This window comes from Ornithodoros turicata, chromosome 4 (genome assembly GCF_037126465.1).
Source record: "Ornithodoros turicata isolate Travis chromosome 4, ASM3712646v1, whole genome shotgun sequence".
NCBI lineage: Eukaryota > Metazoa > Arthropoda > Arachnida > Ixodida > Argasidae > Ornithodoros > Ornithodoros turicata.
Genome location: NC_088204.1, coordinates 50,586,710 through 50,604,306, shown reverse-complemented (window position 1 = coordinate 50,604,306; position 17,597 = coordinate 50,586,710). Strand labels below are relative to the sequence as shown.

General features: G+C 42.9%; 1 protein-coding gene across 2 annotated transcripts in view; it reads right to left on the bottom strand.

The window, feature by feature from the left end:
- The window catches only part of LOC135391523 (protein sidekick-like), a 177,372-nt gene that overhangs the window by 130,744 nt on the left and 29,031 nt on the right, over nt 1-17,597 (bottom strand). For both annotated transcript variants that reach the window (XM_064621796.1, XM_064621795.1), the window contains 6 exons: nt 16,601-16,712; nt 11,365-11,564; nt 8,328-8,600; nt 7,086-7,205; nt 3,939-4,094; nt 2,400-2,666 (listed from right to left, as the gene is read on the bottom strand). In XM_064621796.1, coding sequence (XP_064477866.1) covers nt 2,400-2,666; nt 3,939-4,094; nt 7,086-7,205; nt 8,328-8,600; nt 11,365-11,564; nt 16,601-16,712 — 1,128 coding nt within the window. The remainder of the gene's footprint in view (nt 1-2,399; nt 2,667-3,938; nt 4,095-7,085; nt 7,206-8,327; nt 8,601-11,364; nt 11,565-16,600; nt 16,713-17,597) is intronic.

The following is a 17,597-nucleotide window of genomic DNA, read 5'->3' as shown; positions in this document are numbered from 1 at the left end:
TTTCGAGAGTTAATTGTTTCTGCTCTGAACATGAAACAAACTTTCAAAAATAATGGCTCAAATCTTCGCTGAAAGCACGTAGTGCTGCAGAAACGTTGTCTGCTTCGTGAGGGTGTCTTCCCCCAAACAACACGATTGCCCCCACGCAGGAGCTACAGTGCCTAAGTGACCTTGTGTTTTGTATTGGAGTGGAGTTTCCTAACCAGAAAGAGTAATCTGGGACTGTGGGCTCATGCATTGTTGAAACTAAATATAACAGGATACTGCTACCTGCTTCTCCACTCAAATGTATACCATACTAAGGTTGCTACAAATTTGAAACGAACGTGATACAGCGCAACTCCGGTAATTTGAAATTTTTTAATCTGAACTTCCGGGTAATTCGAACTGATGCTTGGATCCTGTCAAAGTCATGTGTATTCCAATGAGAAGAATGCCCAGTAAACTGAACATACGAACACGAACAATGGTTTATTCAAACAAGATTGCCCGGCCGTGCTCAACTTTTGGCTACGCACCGGCCTGTAAGTGCACGGCCGTATGCTGGTGTGTCAGGGACATGTTTAGTTATTAAGTGTTCAGTTTGCATATTGTCAATGTACAACCATTACCTATAAAAGCGTTACTTGTGCCAGAGGAAAGATGAACAAAGACGAATCACCGTAATGGTGTGCACGAACGAGTGGAACGATGCTTACTCGTGGTCGGCAAAGCAAGTAAAAATTATTTGACTGTACATATGCATATAGGCATGTATGCCTTATGGTAAGCCAATACATTAATACATACATATTCCTGCATGTCCTAGGGACATTTTTCTGAGGATCAGCAAAACTCAACTGTGACCATGCAGGTTTTCGGGGCTTAATTGTTACTCTTAGAAGCCGTTATCCTATGAGGGGATATTCGATATTCGGGAAAAAATTTTGCAGATATTCGTATTCGAAAATTTCAATATTCACATACCTACAATTTTTATATACGTAGAGCCGTTAATAAGAATATGTAGAACCCTAAATGTTTGAGATGTTAGAGAAAATGCACAGAGTTAGTTAGTGTGTAATTTTAGTAGTGGAAAAATAGCTCTACACAGTCCTGGTGCATGCATTAGTACAATGCATGTTCATAAAGACAGCCTTTAATCTTTATTTACAGTGGAGACCATTTATAACGTAACCGCTTACAGCGCAGGACCGCTTTTATAATGCGGCTTTTCCCGACCGCCAATATTCTTCCAATAGAACATAATGTATAGGAATACCGCTTATAATGGCCCATCCCGACGCGGGACACCAGTGATAGTGCAGTTACCGAAGGACAGAGCGCATTTGTCAGTGAATTCCGAAGCGTGAATCACCCATCGCGGAGAACGCTTCTGTTACCTCCTCGTGACGAAGCGGGCGAGGGTGTCTTGCGAGGAGGTTGGCCGCCGGGAAAGTCTCTGATTTTTCTTTGCATTACGCCACCCGTGCCAACTGAGGCATGATCAACGAGCAAAACTTATGGAACGATCTTGTAGAGAATGACTTTGTTTCTTCAGCTGACACTTTTGACGGGCACTGATATCTGCATCTGCGAGCGAACAGCCACCTATGAAGCGAAAGTGCAAGCCGTCCGGGACCGTGAGGAGTGCGTGCTGGAAAACGACTTGGATGATGATCGGGACTTTGCGGCAGCAGAGATGTCCCGCAAAGATGCGATAGTGTGTGCGCACAAACTAAGGGACTTCTGTACCCAGAATGGACTGAGCGACGAGGCATTCAGTTGCCGTGCCGTTGTTGGGGATGCACGTGCGAGACACGGTCAGAAAACTACACCAGACAATAATCACGGCGTTTTTCCACCTCCGTGAGAACATTGAATAAATCGTTTTCTCTGCAAGAAACCTCTGCACTGTTCAGTCTGGTGCACAACATGGTATAACAGAAAGGTGGGTGCTCAAAATCAGGCATGTATTGGCCTAAAAATGTGATATTTGGTTATAGTGCGGATTTTCAGTGGTACCGCGACAAATGTTATAAGTGGTCTCCACTGTATTTATTTATACTGTTGACTGCCTCTTGACAGTTCTAACAGGAATGGGTTGCAAAATTGTTATGTACAAACATACAGGGATACCGACTGCATAAAGTAAAAGTAAAAACAAAGAATATGACACTGAGAAAAAGAACTGCGCTAAACGCTAGGTTGGTTGCACTGCAGAGTTAAACTAGAAGCATTACACTTTCATCTAATACAATCATCAATACAATCATATCATACAATAATCTAGAACAATAATCAAGCATCACAGCTTCAACGGGACAACGGGCCGACAGAAAAGCGTAGACAGAATCGAGAGAAGAGTAATCAATCCTATCTTATATTCTTACGAATGATTACAAACAACTTTGGTGTACCTATCACTTGGAGACGTGCAGAACGTGTGTCATTTCCTCCAGGAGAAGTGACGACGCAAGTGTAAGTGCCAATATCAGTGTTGCGTGCTTGCTCGATGCGTAGTGTACCATCAGGAGCCACTGCAATTCTAGAAGAAGCAATACCCTCCGGCAGCCAGCGGATGGTGAATGGCACACTGGGGTCGTGGGAGACCTTGCACTGTAGCTCTGCTGTTGAACCAAGTATGACACGTGTGTCCACAGGGGGCTGCACGATTTGTGTGCGAACTGGGGAGAGATAGCTTTTAAGGATGGTTCTCACGAGATAACCGGACATAAGTAACCATTCTCCTTTAGATGTGAAAATTAACCCCACACAACCAAACACTTCTGGGACTAGTTACAATACAACCTCTTTACAGTGAAGTAAGTTGAACCACTAGAAATATTCGCTATATCGGTAGTTCATAATCAGGGCCTCAACACATCGGACCACAGTTTCACTTCACTACATCCTTCGCTCTGCAGTTTCACTTTATAGAGGTTCTACTGTAAGTATCAAACTCTGAATCAAACGGGGATAGTCAGCAGCTATAGCAGCACGGCCACCGTGTATCGCGTTGTCACTGTCATATAAAGCGATTGAGTTTCGGGGTTACACAGGTCCTACGGAAGATGGTAGTCCTATCACCAATGAGTTCAAAATAATATCAGGAGGACAGAAAATTACTAATGAAGCAGCATGTTGCAGTAATTGCAGTTTTGACACATATGTTCTGCTCTCTCTGTTTGAGGGATTTGCAGTTTCGAAACTTTGGGCACATTTAGTGCACGGTTCGAGAGAAGCTTGCAGAGTACGCAATACAAAAGTGGTGGTGATGCCAAGAGGACTGATGTCACCATGCAATGTAGACTGTCATGCTGGCATTGGTAGTACGGTAGCTCAACTTTATGTTGCTATATTTATTTTGTTACACAGGGTTTAATTTCCACAATTTTCCTCTAGCTTTAGCTCACACAAAGCTAGCTTCAGCTTGTCGTGGAGCACTCAAAGTTTGTCTGGTAAGCGGGTAACGAGTTTCGTATGCAAACGGCCACTTCAGTTTTTTTGCACACGCCCTATATCGTTAATGTTGAGTTATTGACAACAATCGGGTGCTTGCATAGTCCCAAGCTTATGTCATACATAATTTATATTTTACCAAATTTTGCCGTTGTATATTTATCAAATTTGTAATTCCAAGTTTTTGTATGCAAGCTTGTTTCTCTTAACTGTCAAAATACTACTTCATTATAACACTAGCACTCAACTGTACATTTATGCATTTTTGATTGAAAGGTATATTAGTTTGTTATGGTACACAATGCTACATATTGAAAAATACAAATGCGATTTGTGTGGGCAGCTCAAGATGAGAACCCCATTGTGGCCTGTAGAAACCTCACTGCAATATGGTGTTAAAAATATGGCTAGATTCCAATTTACACATTCTGAAGACATATACACTCTTAATCTGTGCATATAACTATGGTATGTTTTATATCAACTTGAGTACTCACCAAGAACAGTAAGGTATGCTGAAGAAGAAACTGAGCCAGCAGAGTTAGCCCGTGTGCATGAGTATTCGCCACTGTCACTTGTTGTCACAGATGCCAAGAGCAAGTTCCCATTGTCCATGATCTGAATACGACCCTCGCTTTGTAAAGGAACTACACCTGCAATGCAATGGATGACATGTACAGTGGAACCAGTTTATTACGATTTTAGATACAACAATAGCTTCAGTACAATATTTACATGCATAATCTGTGCGATTGCATAATTTGTGCACTCCTAGTTTCGCACAAAAAATGGTGAGAAAAGAAAAAAATTATGTAAGTTGTGCAGCCGCAGTTTCACGCGCGTGTATATGGCCCAGTGCCTCTTGCGATCTCAGCAGTAATTGGTTTCTGCGTGGTTTTTGCTACGCCCTCTGCGGGTACAGTCGAGCCCGTTTATAACAATATTGACGGGAACGCAAAATCTGATCGTTATATCAAGAGTATCATTAAAAAGCGAGCTTTCGAGAAATTGCCGCTGGGTTCGCGTAAACGAAGTAGATCGCCACAAGTAGAACAGTGCTGAGCATGCGCGTTTGTTGTGAGCGCAGAAGCATTTTATCTAGCTCTAAATTGACGCAGCTGTGTGTCGAAAGCTTTTGATAATATAAACGCCAATATTGTGTGAGGCGCTGCACCTTTTGAGATCGACGACCTCGTCCATTGCTCGTCATCCAATGCCGTAGTCATCACTGTTCTCACGATCGGGACTGCGAGGTCCATCAGAATGCGCCTCCGCCACGGGTAATCCGTCGACGCGTATGGGTGATGACACGCAATTGTCTGCCAATACACATTTTCGAAGCCGCTGTACTTCACAACGCAGTTTTGGATCGGTACGAAACCCATAGAGCGCATGCAACTTTGGGTCGAGCCACGCTTCTTTCATCGTTAAAAAGCGTCTCGGAAACCGTGGACGCCATTGGAGCAAGCATGCAGCAAATCAAGAAAAAAAGCTTGCAGACTAAAGATGATGATGATGATTATTAGGATTTTAATGGTGCAAAGGCAACTTAGGCTATCTGAAGACGAAAGAACGATGTGGACGTTCTCTACTTCGCGCGAGCCTCTTCCGCCCTTTCGAAGTCGAGTGCCTTGCAACGCACGCATCTAATCCCCGGCAGTCATGCATGGATAAACGCACTGCGTTCTCACTTTAGCACGCACGAAGGCGAAGGCTCTTGAAAATGCCAGTGTAATTTGTTTTTAGTGAAATGATGCAACCTTGCCTTCTAATTTTCATGCGTTTTACCGGCCGCCGGGAGAACTCCTATCACTACTGCGAGCAAGCACTTTCGCGGCGATCGTTATATCGATGTTTTGTTTACATGTAGTTCAATGGGAGAGCTGACGGGAACCATCAGTTCGATCACAATATTGGAGTTATCGTTCTATCGAAGATCGTAATAAACGGCCTCGACTGTACCTGCTTAACAATTAATGACACCGCTCATTCGCGCCCTGCATTGGAATGATGGCCAAATGACGCAGTGGACGATAATGTCACTCAAACTACAAAACAGGCACAGAAATGCTGGACAGACACACTATGAACTTACAACAAATGTGATAAAGTTGGCTAACATAGCATGCTTTCAATCATCAGTGCACCTAGCAGCGACTTCCAGGAGCATCTCGTCATATTTCACTGGTCTCAGTATTTTGCCTCCAAACTGTGTCGATAGACAACGGTTGCCCGGCATGCGCAATAGCACAGTACTGAATTTTTTATTGAAAACGAATTCAGGAGGCATTCTGAACGGCCTTAGCCTCCGTAAGCATTAAAGTGAGAATGGGGTGCATCTAGCTGTGCATAACTAACGGAGATTAGATGTGCGCATTGCAGAGTGCGTCACTTTAAAGGCACTCGCAAGAAGTAGTGGAGGTTGCTCTCTTTTCACCATAACTCGTGATTTTTGGGTGTGGGACTCTCAATCACAATCATCTGATAAGGCGTGAGCTCGATCATGCCGAGCATTAGGACACTCATAGGATAACGTCACACTTGCGACCAGAGCATGGGTTGCATGATCGAGCTCAGCGATACTCCATTTTAACCTACACGTGAGTTCGTAGCACGCGGCTGAGCTTATGCCTTATCAGATGATTGTGATCTGTGAGCTTCACGACCCGAAATGCCGAGCTATGCTCTCCACATCATTCTCTCGCCCTCAAGTTCTTTTCCGATTTGTTGTGTGCTACGATGGTGTCTGCTGTTGTGGGACGCATGTTTATGAGGAAAGGCACATTGCTCAACTTGAAGCATTGAAGCAACAGTTGCATGTGCTTGATGGATTTTGTACCAGTGCAAAACCTTGTTGAGAAGTACTGTGTCTTCCAAAATGTGGAGTTGGCAGACATGCCACGTGTCGACAAATTACTCGTGGAAGGGTTCTAAAGGACAACGCAGTTCCGATATGAGAATGATGATGACTACGGCACTGCATGACGGGCAGTGGACGAAGTCGTCGATCCCAAGAGGTGCGGAGCTTCACCCTTCTGGCAATGGGATGGTGGAACGATTTCACTGGCAACTCAAGGCGTCCCTTCGAGCTACCAAGGACCAATCCCACTGGCTGGAATGACTGCCGTTCGCGCTGCTCGGTCTCCGTTCGGCTCTGAAGCGAGATCTTGGCTGCAGCATGGCCGAACTCGTCTATGGAACGTTTTTTTTTCGAAAATTTCGAAAATTACGAAAATTTCTTCAAACTCGCGGGGTCGCCTGGCATGCGTGGTCTGGCTCCCGGACGTGCTGTAACCTGACACTTGGTTTGCGTGTCCCAAGGGGGCAGTCTGGACTGGGGTTCCGAAGGAAGCGGACGCTTCAATAAACACGGCTCATAATGTAAAGAAGCTGTCTTTCTTCTGTGACTCCAAATTCTCTATCTTACAACTGGTGACCCTCTACACTTCGCAACAACTTTTATTTAGCGAATCAATAAATTGAACTCCTTTTAATTAAAATTTGATAAAATGCCTGATAGTATGTGGCAAAAGATAAATGTTGTGAACTGCGCATTATTTTTTTCATAGCATGCTTTTTTTTATTACAATTTTTTTAAACACCCTGTACGGGTGCAGTGATATTTTTCAGTCATGTTTACTCACCATTGTATAGCCACGTGGTGTTGGGGGTGGGGGAACCTACTACTCCACATGTCAACTGTGCATCCATGCCATCCAGAACAGTTACATTCTCTGGTGCCCGTACAAAACTTGGTGGAGAAACTACACAAAGATTAAACATCAATGTAACACACGCATGTTCACAAGCACAAGTTTTCCCTCTTTCTTTTTTAATGCTGAGCTATTCTGTTGCCCACTTTTTCCAATCTAAAGTGGCAACTGGTATCCATCATATTCATACATTAGGGCCCATAAACAAAGATAAGCAGTGTCTAGGTGTAGAAGGCATTCTAATGTGAAAAGCCTCTGGGAATGAACAATCTTGAATAACTTTAATGTGACACAAGCTTTCATGCAGAGTCTGCACTTCTTCGGGTAACAGATATATACAAACCGTGGAGTATGCACCATTCCTTATAGAGAAAAGAGTGGGAGACAAAAGGAAAAAAGGAAAGAAAAGAAACACCAAACTAGAAGAACTCTAAAGATACAAACAAGAGAAACCTTCCAGCAATTGCCAATGGAAGAGAAAGTGGTAGCCAGCTTCCATCATTCGCTTTCTAGGAGAACAATGCTAGGAGAAATTTGGGGCAGGTGATTCGAGTGGCTACAGAGAATCAGAATAAATGCAGGTATCTGCATGTCTGGCCTTGGGATCCCGATCATCTTTTTGTATAAGGCCATGGAGAGGGCCAGCACAGAGATTAAGACCCTAGGGCACTTGATTCTTTGGATGGGATTCTTGACCTTTTTCTTTTTTTTTCATTTGCGACTGTTTGCAAAACCACATCCTAAGATGAAAGTCAGTGCTGGAATCATGCACTAGAAGATTAAAATGTGAGGGAACAGGAGCTGACCGTCGATGAATGATATCTCCTTGTGTCCACAGAATCCTCTGATGTTTCCCCCAGCATACCACATATTATAGTTGTTACAGACAATTATATAGCAAACATTATGTGAGTTACAGTTCGAGGAATGTCTGATTTTCAGTGTAATCTAACTGGTATAGCTATGAACTTGCATATACGGGCAAATAAACTTTAGAGTTTGGCATCGTGCTTTACCAGGGGGAGTTTGGTCGAATGCGTTGTAGAATGCATTTCGCTTTCGTGCAATATGTGCTCACACATTTTCAAAACCTCCTTCAAGGCTCTAATATGTGTTGTAGTTAAAGTGCGTTCGAGTTCAACCTGCTTTCTCCCAAAAGTAGTGGTTACTTACTTTTAATGTGTAGCCAAGTGGTAGTCAGCACTTCGCCGAGTTCATTGGAGGCGACGCACTGGAAGACACCTGCGTCCTCAGCCGCCAATTCCTCGATCAACAATGACCCATTGTTGAGTTGAATGAAGTTGACATGGTGACGAAGTGGTTGAGCATTGCGGAGCCACCGTACTTGTGGCAGAGGCATTCCCACTGCACTGCAGGGGAGAATCACTGACTGGCCCAGCTCAGCAGCAGTCTCTTCCGCCACCTTGTGTACCAGTGTAGGGGGTGCTAGACAACAACATATTTCAGTCATAAAATATATGTGACCTGCTCAAAGTAACACACTACAGGAAACAAACTGGGAGACAAAGTGAGACACTGATAAGGGAAGTTTTGCACAGACCGGATGTGAACATATTTCAGTGCAAGTGAAAATTTCATTTACAGTATATTTGCAGTCTGCTCTTTAACAAGAATGCAGGAATTGTTCACAATTTACTCAGGTGCTGCCAAGTAAGTCAAAGTAAGGAAGGTCTGCCCCATAAAATACTGTAAAACCCTTATTGTTCGCATATCTATAACATTCATGAATTTCGCTAATTAAAAAATTCTCCAATTTTAATGGTGCATGAAAATTTGACACTTCAAAAGCAATGATGCAACTGCAAAGTTCATTTTGACACATCGTTGCTACTAAGGTTTTCAACTGCTTTACCTCACAAACATGTGCAATACCACTTTAATTAAATATAGTAAGGGCAAACTAAGGAGTATCACAAAGTGAGGCAATCAAGCCACAAACTTATATTTCGTGAAATTAGTGGCCGCTAATGTGTGCCCCAAGCCTGATTTGCAATAAATTGGGATTGCAAAATCAAAGGGTTTTACAGTAAGCCGTTCAGGAAGCCTCGCTTCCCTTATTACCATTCATCTCACTCATTTTTCCATGGTTTCCATTTAATTTTGGAGCAACAATTTGAGAGTCTTTCAAGGGCCTTTTAAGGGTCAGCTGTCTTTTTGTGTGTGACACAAAACACTATTTGTGACCAGGGCTTCAATATTTCACAAAACTACTATTTATAGGCTACAGGTATCAGACAACAGAATGCATGGGGACTGCACAATACGTAGTGATCCATTCACAAATATAACTGATGATTCCTGAATGTTAAAGATCATAGGAATGAAAGGAAGGTTGATGAATACAATGGAGGGCACAGTTAATTTCTTGTATTTGTGCTTTATGCCGCTGATTCCTATTGCAATGAGTGCTAACTCTAACCCCCGCGGTTTCGGAACTACATACTTCTGACTCTAGATAAGGTATATTTACAGTAGCTGCTCCATTAGAATAAGGAAAAGATGCAAACTCAAGGGTTTCTAAGGAATGTGAAAAATTCTAGGGTTTTCCAGACTTTGAAAATCATAGTTTCAAATTTCGTGGTATTCAAGGGTTTCAAGAACCAGTGGGGACCATATTTCACTTATAGAGTATTAACCAATCTCGGCACTATGACACTTAGCGGGTGCTTGTCATGTGACATACAAATTGCCCTGCATGCCAGACGTTATTCATGCCGTAAAATATCACTTCGACAAAATTTAGCTTCTAACACTACACATGCTACTCATGCAAGACTACAGTATATGACTGTATGTGTGTCAGCATGTACACTACATATGATGATATAGGGATGAGCTTCTGAAGTCATTGACACACAGTGATGAACATACATATGGCACTAAAGACTGGCACACAAAGGACAGTCAAGATCAATGTGTCATACAATGCCAGTGCACACAATGAACTCAGTATCTGTGGCAACATATGCTACTCAGATCACATGCTACTAGGTATCTCGGGATCACACCGTCACCAATGTCTGTAAATGTACCTTGGTGATGTCAAGCCCCACTGGCTATGAGCATCTCATAATAGGAGTTATAATAGCAATGCCACAATGACACAAAGTTGAGTAAAATATACCTACATAAGAAAAGAAATCATATATCCAAGCTGTTAGAGCACAATTTGTTGAGCTCAAGGAACACCTTTACAACACACAGTGAGAACCCACTTGGGAGCATCGTGCAGTTTTATCCGAGCCCACTGATAATGATACTACCTGTATAGTGATTAAATTTCGATATCGTCATACAATGTTTATTTCGTACCTGTCTTCCCTTTTCCAATCACGAAGTGCAAGCAGGCATGCAGGAAACAAGCAGTGAAATCACAAAATGTGACACGGAAAATGACGGGTCGTATGGGGCAATATGTGAGAAGGAAGCAACAAGGGAGAAAGGAAAAGCGTTCTTATCCCACCGGTTCTTAACCAATCCCAAACTCTTTCTCGATTCAATGGTCGTACATGTCTCGCTGGTCACACAATGTAGCTTTCTCTCATCACAGCTGTGCTCACAGCGGCGATGTATGAGGCGCATTTTATGCGCATTCTGTAGTGTTGTATGCCAGCCCACGTTCATCAGTTTGTCTTCATCCATAAAGGCTGTCGTAGACTCGCGAAAAGCACGGCTTTTCCCATAGCTTTCCATGCTATTATTATTATAATTGGGGTTTACTTCGCGAGACAACAGAGATCAGCTTTCCATGCAAACGCAGAAGACAGCGCCGCCCTGCCACCTGTCATGTAAAGCCGGCTTTTTCTTTCTCTCCCTCAATGTGACGTTCTCTGGTCGCGCGCTGGCGCTTGCTTCTATGGGCAGTTTCATCTCTTAGTCTCCTTTCTCCGTGTTTTGGGCAAACACATAATCCTTTTTCATCTAGTTTCTCGTGTTGGGAATACTGTTTGTCCTCAGTCTATGTTTGTGAAGAGCAGCATTTATTCGTACTATCTCGCTGTTTTACAATGACAAGACTTCTGCTACTAAAATCAAGCATTCCTTCTACCATCTCAAAGCTTGCAAGGAAAACAAGTCCAACTTTCGAAATCCCCAAGGCACTAGCGAAAGCCTACTGAATAAAATTTGTCATTTAGCAGTTTCGTGCACAGCAGAGGCACACTGAAGAAGAGTCACACAGAATGCTCACCTGCCAAAGTAACAGTAGCCCAAGCAATTACAGGATGCGTCTCAGGATCCGAACGTAAGGAAGCCTTGCACGTGATGTTTCCTTGACCGAGTGCTCCTACATCAAGCACGGTCAGAGTGCGGTTCCATGAGGTGAGAACATGACGAGCCCTTATAGTAGCACCGTCCTTTAACCACAGCGTCTCTACTTCTTCCTGAGGCCTGAAAATATGCAATGTTAATTTTACTTGGCAAGCTCTGCTGGGTATACAGTAGCTGACCGATTTTTCGTACACCGATTATTCGAGCTCCCACGGGGAATAGTGACCTTCGCCATAGGATTAATACATTTTGCGACTGTTTTTCTGGACAGATTGAAGTCCAACGCTCAATTTTCCAGACCAAAAAGCTTGCGAAGAAGCACCAACACCACTATTTTTGGCACTATGGTGGCAACTTTGAAACCGCCATTTTGGATTGTGCGCATGGATTGCATCGGTAATTGGAATCCTAGGTGAGACTTCTTTAAAACTTTTGAACTATACCTCTAGGGGATGCCACAGCGGCGCTGGCACTTCCGAGAGGCGTGTGTCGGGACACAGGGACGCTCTCCCAAGTTTCTGTTTGTGCACGCTGTCGCTGTTCATCAGCTTTTGACGCTATGGGCACGTGTGTTTGGTAACTAGTGCAGCCGGTACGTGAGTCAGACTGTGCAGACGATCGCCCTCACCATCCACAACTATCCACAATCGTCGACCGCAGGCATGGTGAACGTGTTGTCGCTATTGTCAAATATGTGCGACGAACCTATGACGCTCGCGCAAATGCAAGCGGATATCATGATACGCAGGCACCAGATGCGACAGGGCATAAAAAAGACTTCTTTGGACCAGCTGTGGTGAAATAATTTTGAATTTCGTGAGCATAGGGTTTTTCGGACTGCAGTATTATTCGGACATTTTTTGGGTGACCGTCAAGTCCAGAAAATCTGTCGGCTACTGTATTAAATGATTTTCTACTAATTATTTTGAACCCCACTGCAAATGCTGCAACATGCATATATAGGGCCCTCAGTTTTCGGGTTTTATTTTTTGTGAAAATCGGGGCGTAAATATCGGGTTGAAAATCAGGTCTTGCCAAACAGATGCGTATACGAAGAGGGGAGTCAAGTCCTGTAGATCACATAAACAAAATACAGAAGCCGACACTGAAGATCTTCAGTGTCGGCTTCTGTATTTTGTCTTGCCAAACAGGGTAAAATCGGGTGATATACTGAGAAGTGATGTATTTTCGGGTGAAAAAAAAAAATGATACTTTTATGTGTTGAAATTAATTAATTAGTAATTGGGGGTATACGTCGCGAGACAACTGAGATCATGAGCGGTGCCACAGCGGTCGGTCTGTGGAGTGCTGAAATTAAGTGAAAGAATATTTATTAAGAGACTCGTAGATAATTCACTGTATAACCACTGTATCCATTACCGTATCCATCGATGAGCGTTGAAAGCATGCTCGCGCTCGCGTTGGTATGCCTCGTATATCGTTGGCTGTTGCTGCTTCCTCTTTACTACTCCGCATACTTTGCTGATACAAGATACTCCCTACAAGATTTGAAAGTTGGCTTCACCAAACACTTCCATGTATTGCGGGCAAACCCACTTCAAGGAACGCCGAGCGCTGCTTAACTATGTTCCTTCGCTGTTTAGCGTGATTTTTCCTGATTCCTTTACTATTTTTGGTAACAGCACAAGTGTATACGAAGAGGGGAGTCAAGCCTTGTAGATCACATAAACCAAATACAGAAACCGACACTGAAGATCTTCAGTGTCGGTTTCTGTATTTTGTTTATGGTAAGAGTACAAGAAAGGGTCTCGTCGACGTCCACGGAAAGCACTAACAGTACAAAAATCCAACACAGAAGTTTTCAACTTACTTATTGACACAAGCTTTCATGTAGTCGACTACATTTCTTCGGGTGTGAAAAACACAGAGCATTTTTGGTACGAAACCAGGGTATTACTTTGGTTGGCGTTGCCATTCTGCAAGGTGGCTTCACCTCATTATTGAAACGGATTTTGAGGGACAAGGGACCCTGTCATGGCCCCATTAATCTAACTTATCACTAAACTAACCAAGTTGATGATGTCTTAGGTTAGTTTAGTGAAGTTAGGTTAGATTAATAGGACCATGGCCGCTTCGATAATGACGTTGGGAGTGTGAGGCAAGCTGCCACAGCCGCGCACTAACCTAACGTAATACGTCACTAAACAAAGTGCATGATGTCATAGGTTAAATATGGCTTTCCCGTAACACAAATAAATGAATCTAAACGTTCCGCTAAATCTACAAACATACACTTAAAGCAACACTAAGCATTTGTTGAAGTGGGCTTGACCGCGATACACAGAAGTGTTAGGCGAAGCCAACTTTCAAAGTGTGACGCCTACCAAAGGAACATTTTTCACGCTAGAAATCGGACCTGCATGCAAGCGTCTACAAACCCGATGTGTTTTGTCTACTTCACCAGCAAGACACGGCGCGGTCGGGAGCGGTCGCACGATTGCCGTAGTTCGCGCGTGTGCGGATCAAGTCCTTGGTTTGCACTTTCGCAAGCCCGGTTGACGGGTTTTATCGGGTTAAACCCGAACTATTTTGATGTAAATCGGGGGGTAAAAACGATCTTTGTCGGGTTTTACCCGAAAACTGAGGGCCCTATGCATATAGGAGCCAGCCCATAGGAGTCAGACAAACCCTATCCCTTCCCCACCACCAAGACTTGTCACGAGCAACCTTGCAGTATGTTTCTTTGTGGTAGGGGTCTTGACTACACACTGGACATCATTTCTGGAATGGGTGAAATTGACATATGTGTTTATGTCAGTCGCTTTTTTGCAACCTAGAGAAGCTGCATTTGACCTTTGTTAATAAACATGAATTCACAATCTGTGCAAGCTACTATCCTACAGGCTAATTAAAAATTAGAACTAAATGCAAATTGGAAGAGGTTATAATGCATGAAATTGATTTACATTCAGCAGCCTGGCAATTTGAATATCCGCCACAAGGGAAAAAAGTATAGGAATGCCCCATGCTAATAACACCTTGTCGTATGTTTGGTAATTGAGAAAACAGTTGTCCGTGTATGGTGAACACAACCGTGAAAACATTATAATCCACTGAGCAAAGATGATACAGCTATTGCTGTCACTTCTTTGCACACTGGAGACAAAAAGCCATATTTTCTTTACTTTATTCCTGGTGTCACGGTAAAGCTTCAGTATACTAACATGCTAACACAAGAAGTGGCTATTCTAAAAGACAATGTAATCCAGCACAGCTTGAGCCATTAGCATATGAAATGTCTGATCTTCGATAACAGAGAATAGCTAGAGGTCACCAGCTGTCATTTTTGCAACCTTTGTGTCCAGAGTGGCCTTTCTTTGAACTGCTCGTTTTCACCCTGCAATTCTCGAAAACAGATGTTTTAATGCTTAAAATTAGTTAATGGTTGAGCCAATGTTACAGCTGCTCGCATCTACAGCATCACACCACATGCCTTGTATGTTCAGCTGACTTGGAATACTTGGAAGTATTTCTATGCAAGATTCCATTCTAGATCCATTACTTTCAGCAATGCAGCAATTGTGCGAGTGCAGAAATTACCTTTCAATGCTGTAGAGTATGTTTGTTTCTATTTGGACACCTGATGAAAATGCGGTTGAAAGCATGATGATGACGATGTCAATCAATCACATTTTTGAGTCTCGTCAATTCTATACAGTTCAACACACTGTGACTTTTGCCTTACACAGCAGTGTATCGTGCCCCCAAATAAGACACATAACAAGAATGCATCCCCCACCAGTAGAAAGCACTTCACGGACTTTGCGCTTCGGTTGCTTCGCTTTGAGATTAGGCGTTGCTGTCTAATTGCACACAGGATGCAATTTCACGCCGGCGTGGTATATCGAGCCTCGCTTCAATCGTCTCTGTCTTTGAGGTGCCTAGAAGATTGTTCCAATGTTAAAGCCAATGAAGAGCACCAAATGTTTAAAAAAATTGAGATTTTTTCACGTTAAATACCCTGTTTTCATTTCAAACTTTTTTCTCTCTTTCAATAATTTGCGCCCCAAAAAATCTCGTGGCCGAGGCGACCGCCCCTACAGCCCTCCGTCACGCTACACCACTGGCAGTACAGTATGTTTCATGGCACACAAATCTTTGCCACTGTCTTGGTCTCCATCTATAACCTAATGCAAAAGTGTGCCAACAAAAGTGCTTCCCCTTGTTTCAGTGGTATTCGAAAAAATTCAAAAACTGCAAATACTTAGAATAGCATTATTTTATTCAAATTAGGGTCTATTCACACTGCACTACTTTAGCTGCATATTTCTCCAGCAAGGGTTACGTGCAATTAAAGTTGAACTAAGTGGGTTCATTTCACAGAGTACGCAACCCTGCACACCGCAATTGCAGGTTTGCATGCTGCTACACACTAATGTGATTGTTCAAGTACGGAAAAAGAACTCCGATCTCAACACTATTTTTTTCTATCAAACAGCTCTCCAAAATGCACTGGATTAACATGTTCGCTAAATATTGATGATTTCCAAAATTTTAAGCTCTTGCTCGCATTTAAGCAGCAGCAAAATTTTAAGCAGCAACTTCACATAGGAAGCTACGTGACGAGAACCAGCCGTTGTGTGCATGTCTCTGGGCAAGCAGCCAAGTGGTTGACAGGTTGTGCTCTGAATGTTGCGGAAAGAATTACTTGTCACACGATCCTTTAATTTTTGCTGCTTCCACCATAGCTTCCAAGGCCACGTGTGCTTAGAGTTTTGGAATAGTCTTCGCCAAAGGGCAAAACGGCAAAGTCAAAAGCTCAGACAGTACAGGATCCACAGCCACAATGACCCACAGCAAACAAGGGCTGCGCTTACACCAATGAAAAACTGTGCCCAACTCTACCTATCACGCCCAGTCTGAAGAGGCACAGCCAAATTTGATTTCCATACCATCTTAAAAATGTATTTTTGAAACACATTCTCTCGCTTAAATCTCTGAACATGAATTCACTCCATGGCACTGAATACCTCATTTTCTTCTATCTTTCTGTCGAAATAGGAAATGAAGTCGTAGATATGTTTTATATGAGGTGCTGCTTGGCAGTCACATAGCTCCGTTATATCCTTTGGTGTTGTTCTGGTGGCAAATTCACTATGGTATGCTGAAGTCAATACAGAAGCACTGATACGTACCGTCCCCTGACAATGCACTCCATTGTATTGCTTGGGCTGTCAGCAGAACTATCAAACGTTCTGTCAGTTGGGGCAACCACCATCTCCAAGCGTGAACCGGGTTCTTCAGCTCCTGAACATCAACAAAGCAGCAAAGCATTATCCACAAATATTTGAACACAAAGAGAGATGCAGAAATATACAAATAATAATAATAATAATAGGCACAACCAAGCTTTCATTAAAATTTGGGTTGTGTGACTATCAGACAGAATAGTTCACAAACATGAACTGAGGCATGAGAAGTGAAATACAACAGTACTGAATGGGAGGCAAATCGTGTGGACAGCATAAATAACAGCAATGCAATCCGAGTAAGACTCATACATTACTTTCCATATGGCAGCAATTAGATTATTTTACTCAATATGACAGAGCTGACTTCATTTTCTAAGAACACTAGTCTTTTTCTAACTTCATTTATGTGCAAAGCAATTAAAAGTAGTCATATTCATGAGTTATTATGGGTTATAATTCAACCCCTTTCAGATTGTCAATTTCGGATTGCCTCTCGTTGTTTACAAACAAATGACATCAGATGGCACAGCAGCAACCCCTACTTGGATGACTGGAACTACTACAGCAAAAAATCAATCAGTCACAAGAAAGACACATTTAAATATGGCTTTCCATATTGTAAGGTTTTTATGCAATTCCTCACATATTAGGAGGGTGATTCCACCCATTTTTGAGAACGTAGCTGTATTCTACACCACCATGCCAAAAGGGAGCAACGTACAGACACGTAAAGTTGACATCATTTTAAAGAGCACGCTTCGACCTACGCGCCGGTACCTCATATATCTCGATGGCGTGTATAGCAGGAGTACAGCGCAAAGACAAATACAGTCGACGCGCACTTATCTGGACCGCTTCGTTTCCTGTGAAAATGTCCGGATGGTTGGGGAACCGGATAAGTGAAACACAAAAATCCAGAGTGATCTTAAAAGGACATCTT